The 4,909-nt window shown below is 42.8% G+C and overlaps 1 protein-coding gene across 1 annotated transcript in view; it reads left to right on the top strand.

Annotated features, from left to right (window-relative positions):
* LOC107100640 (small conductance calcium-activated potassium channel protein 3-like) overlaps nt 1-4,909 on the top strand; it is a 122,162-nt gene that overhangs the window by 69,268 nt on the left and 47,985 nt on the right. The window contains exon 2 of the mRNA XM_015399210.1: nt 1,027-1,500. Within this exon, the coding sequence (XP_015254696.1) occupies nt 1,027-1,500 (474 nt within the window). The remainder of the gene's footprint in view (nt 1-1,026; nt 1,501-4,909) is intronic.

Genomic DNA, 4,909 nt, shown 5'->3' with positions numbered 1-4,909 from the left:
TTTAGGCTTAGACTGCTGGAGGACATAGGGACAGCTTCTGTCTCCTTGAACCCCCAGTCGGCCTCAGCAGATGGCCGCTCACACTGAGCCTGGTTCTGCTGGAGGTTTCTTCCTGTTAAAAGGGAGTTTTCCTCTCCACTGTCGCTACAAGCATGCTTAGTGTGAGGGATTGCTGAAGAGTCAATGAGTCGAAGCAATTAGCTTGAATCAATTTGACTGGATGATCTGGTGAACTGTAAAGAGCCTTGATATGACATCTGGATGGATGGATGGATGGATGGATGGATGGATGGATGGATGGATGGATGGATGGATGGATGGATGGATGGATATAGCTACATGTTGCAGTAATGCAACAGTTGGACTCTGATAGTAATGCAATAGTTACTTTTACTAGTAACTAGTTACTTTTATTGTAGAGTAACTCAGTTACTTTTTGGGAGAAGTAACTAGTAAGTATAACGAATTAGTTTTTCAAAATAACGTGCCCAACACTGCACAACAGACCAGTGAAGTGTGCGAATTATAGCGGCATCCACACCAATCCATTTATCCACCTCTTGGCTCATTCACACCCCCCACCCCCGCCCATTTATACCAAAACGCTGCCAATAGGCCATTATACAGTAGCTGGAAGTTAGAAACACATTCAGCGCTCGTCTGGAACACGTCAGATATGTTGATATGCGTTGGAGAGAAGTTCTTAAAAAGTTACGCATAAGTTATGCACAAGTTACTCATATGTTTTGGATAAGCTAGATGCCACGGCTTATGAGTAACTTACACTTAACGTATGTCAACGATCCGATAACTTACCTGTAACTTGCCTTATGTCCACGTGTGCCACTGTGTTTCAATGTACCCTTAAATTATCAAACAAATGCCACCGTTTTTTGCCAGATTTTCAGTTGTTGCTGAAACTCCTGTATCAGCACCCTTATTTGAACGTAAATCTGTGTGTCGTTTACCAACTTGAAAGCCATTAATTTGTTGTTGTTCATTTGTTTATATTTTTCTGTTTTACAGGCCTCAACTGAGCAGAAGAAGCTGAGCCATGCTGGATCCAAGCCCTCCCTCTCTGAGAGCAGTGGCAGACTCCCTCAGATAGCCATGAACACCTGCAAATACAATGGCGGAGTGGTAAGACCACTAGTGGGCAGCCTGGCGTCCTCGTCGCGCCGAAACCTTGCAGAGCTCGACTCAGAAACGCAACCCTTGCAGACCCTGCACAGCTCCGGGTTGGAGGTGGTAGTGTCCAAGGGAAACGGCGGTGAAGACCCCAGTAAGGCATCCAACGAGAGCCTCGTCAGGGAGGGCAGCGGGCGAAGCAGAGGCCGGGCTCCACAAAAGAAGAACAGGGACATTGGCTACAAACTCGGTCACCGGAGGGCGCTGTTCGAGAAGCGAAAGCGACTCAGTGACTACGCACTCATCTTCGGGATGTTCGGAATTGTTGTCATGGTGACGGAGACAGAACTTTCATGGGGGGTTTACACTAAGGTGGGTTGAGTATGAGTGTGTGAAAAGCATGAGCCCAACTAATGAGTGTGAGGAGTACAGACCTCATCTTTATGAGGAAGCACATTTTCTGATAGAGCTCTATTTAAAAAGTATCTTCTTTGCTTTCAATGGAAATGGAATTTTAAAAAATCACTCTGTATTCCTCTAGTGTAGATCCTTATATTTTGGTCCAAGCGGCTAAACCTAAATCGCAGCCCAAGATGCACCAAGGCCAAATCGGCCCTCCTCTGTCCCCAAACAAATAAACAGCTTTTTAGTTCAGTTTGCAGAGGTCTTCCGGGATCCAGCTGACACAATTGAAGAGAACTCCTGGTTAATTAGAAAAAGACTTAAAGGAATAGTACACCCAAAACATGATTAGCCTTCATTTTCTACTCACCCCCATGCTGAACAACACTCTGGAGTACTTTTTTGATATCTCAAATGCATCTGGAGATCTGGGAGGCTTCTTGCTGTCTGCTGACATTCAAATAATGGAGGTCTATGGCGCCCGAGACAGAAAGGTCCATAAAAGTCCACAAAAAACGTGTCAATATTCCTCCATACTGCTCGTCCAATGTATTCCAAGTGTCCTGAGTGGGTAGCATCCAGAATTTACTCGAAACAAAGTCATTTAGAATGTTTTTAGAGCATAAACAGTAGTGTATAGGATTTCCTGAAAGTGCGCGCCTGCGAATTCACGACGCTACGGAAGCCGGCAGAACAAACCAGATGAAAGTGCGCATTTATGGCAGGCCGTTTTGACATTTATTAGCTTGACTGAAATGTTTATTTTAGAAAGGCAGAATGTTATTTTAGATATCTTAAATGTTTATTTTGACTAGGAAGAAATCAATTTGAGACATCTGAAATATATATTCACTCCAGCTAATAAATGTCAAAACGGCCACTTAGTATTTGTAAATATTTCTAGGTATCTGAAAGTTTATTCTTACTAGTATAATTATATGTTTTAACATTTTGGAAAAAAAAATTCTGACAAAAATGTAATTCAGGTTATCTATATTTACAGTTCTGACTAGTAGGTATGTAGCTTTGACCAAAAAGAATCTTTTTTTAGAGATAAACAAATGGAACAAAAGACAGGACAGCACTTCTATTGAATGTCAAAATGGCCTGCCTATAATTTTTGCAAGATGACTCCGACTCTTGCTGGGACATTTTCATAATTACGACTGTAGAACCTCCTCTAAACTGCTCATTGATCATGTCGTTGAATATAGTTCAAACCCTGTTGGGCCTGGTCTTTGTCTATTATCTGTTGTCCATGCCATTTCTTCATTGCATCTAGTTCAAACTGTTCTTCACTATTTGTGGTTCATGTTCTTCATTGGTTCTGGTCTGGGCTGCTCAGTGGAACAGTGGGTGCAGCACTTGCAGCAAGAAGATTCTGGGTTTGATTCCCAGCCCAGGGTCTTTCTGCATTGAATTTGCATGTTCTCCCTGTGCATGCATGGGTTCTCTCCGGGTACTCCGGCTTCCTCCAGTCCAGAAACATGACTTTTAGGTGAATTGGCTTCTCTAAATCCTCCTTAGGTGTGTGTGTGCGTGAATGTTTGTTTGTCCTGTTTGTCTCTGTTTTGCCCTGCGTTGGACTGGCGACCTGTCCAAGGTGGACTCTTCCTCTAACCCCTTGACAGTTGGAGATAGACACCAGCACCCCTCTTGACCCCGCTTTGGGTGACAGAAAATGGATGGTTCTGGTCCATGCCTGTTAATTTTAATGTCCTTGGTCCAGATTTATTCTTGCTTTTCAGTGTCTACTCTTTTTTGGTCCTGGTTCTCTGTCTACTCTTTATTGGTATTGGTTCATGCTTGTTCTTTATTTGTCCTGTTCAATGTATATTCTTAACTTTTCCTGGTCCATTTCAATTTTTCATTAGTTCTGGTTTATATCTGTTCCCAGTTAGTTCTGGTCCACATCTATTCTTTATTGTTCCTGATTCATGTCAAATTTTTATTGATCTTGGTCCACCTCTGTTCTTTTTTTCTCCTGTTTGTTCTCTATTCTTCATTGGTGTCATGAGGCAATGTTTGTTTGGAGGACCCAAACGCAGAGAGCAGTAGGCAGAGGTGAATTAAAGTCTGTTTATTTTGGTTCACAGATCCAGAAGCAGGAATCAGAGTCCAACTGAAAATAACAAACGTACCAGAACCAAGGAGACATCAGGGGTAAATCAAAACTAGAAGCCAGGGAGAGACGAGGAACACAGACAGAAGTTAGACGAGATGTTAGACGAGAATCCAGCAAACAGGAACTGAAGAGGGAGGGCTTTTAAAGGGGATAGAGACAAAGAGAGAACTGACGAGGAAATTGAAAACAGGTGCAGGCAGAACAGAGAAACAGGGCAAGGGAGGACACAAGAGGGCAGCAGAGGACAACAAATGGAAAACGAAGAAAAAACAGGAACAAACAGACCAAGACTCTGATAATTGGTCCTCGTTGATTTTTACTTTTCTGAACAGCAGATGACTTAACACACAGCTATGCTGAGGGTCAGAGGAGAGGACTACAGTTTGTATTACTTAACACCCAGGTGAAGCAAACTGATCTGCAGTCTGTTGGAGATTACAGTTTTAAATCGGTGCTAAAGTCCAAGAACACTAGTTGTACCTATTTGCCTAGGGTGAGACAGCGCCATATTTACGACATCCCCTTTTCATCTATCTGCTTTATAAACAAATATATTCCTACCAGGCCTTAAATAGGCCATCTATGCTTGACAAAGTGCCCTAAAAACAACATCAACAGCAAAGTAAACAGGTGGGATCATTTGCCAGGAGAAAACAGGAGACAGTGTTTAATAGGAAGAAGTTTACTGCTTTAATCAGAGTTAAAGAAGAAATTAGAATTATTCTAGAAATCAATTAGGCAGTTGAGTTTGATCTTCTCACAGCTGTTGGATACACAGTTGATGTTTTTGTATGTTTATGAGTTTAATCTCAACATACTTGCACTCTACTTGTACAGAATAAGTAGAGAACCAACATAATAAAGATTGCTAATATTGTAAAGTTTCTCAGTATTAGGTTTTACCTTAAACAAAACAAAGGATGTGCAGGAATGTGGTACAAAACGTCAAAAGTTTCTTATTTTTAGCATTGCCATATGAATTGTTTTGCCACATTTAGATTGTCTGGGGGGTGGCGGCCTAATTTGCGGTCTAGTGGTCAGCGCCTAGAGCTTGGAATCCAGTTTTCAAGTTCAAGCCCCATTTGCACAGACTGCAACTCTGGGTCTCTGAGTAAAGACCCTTAACCCCACACTGCTCCCCCGTTGCCCCACAATGGCAGCCCACTGCTCCCCCGTTGCCCCACAATGGCAGCCCACTGCTCCCCCGTTGCCCCACAATGGCAGCCCACTGCTCCCCCGTTGCCCCACAATGGC

This window comes from Cyprinodon variegatus, unplaced genomic scaffold, assembly GCF_000732505.1.
Source record: "Cyprinodon variegatus isolate N-32 unplaced genomic scaffold, C_variegatus-1.0 Scaffold995, whole genome shotgun sequence".
Taxonomy (NCBI): domain Eukaryota; kingdom Metazoa; phylum Chordata; class Actinopteri; order Cyprinodontiformes; family Cyprinodontidae; genus Cyprinodon; species Cyprinodon variegatus.
Note: the sequence above shows the minus strand (reverse complement) of the source record. Positions and strands in the feature narration are given on the sequence as shown.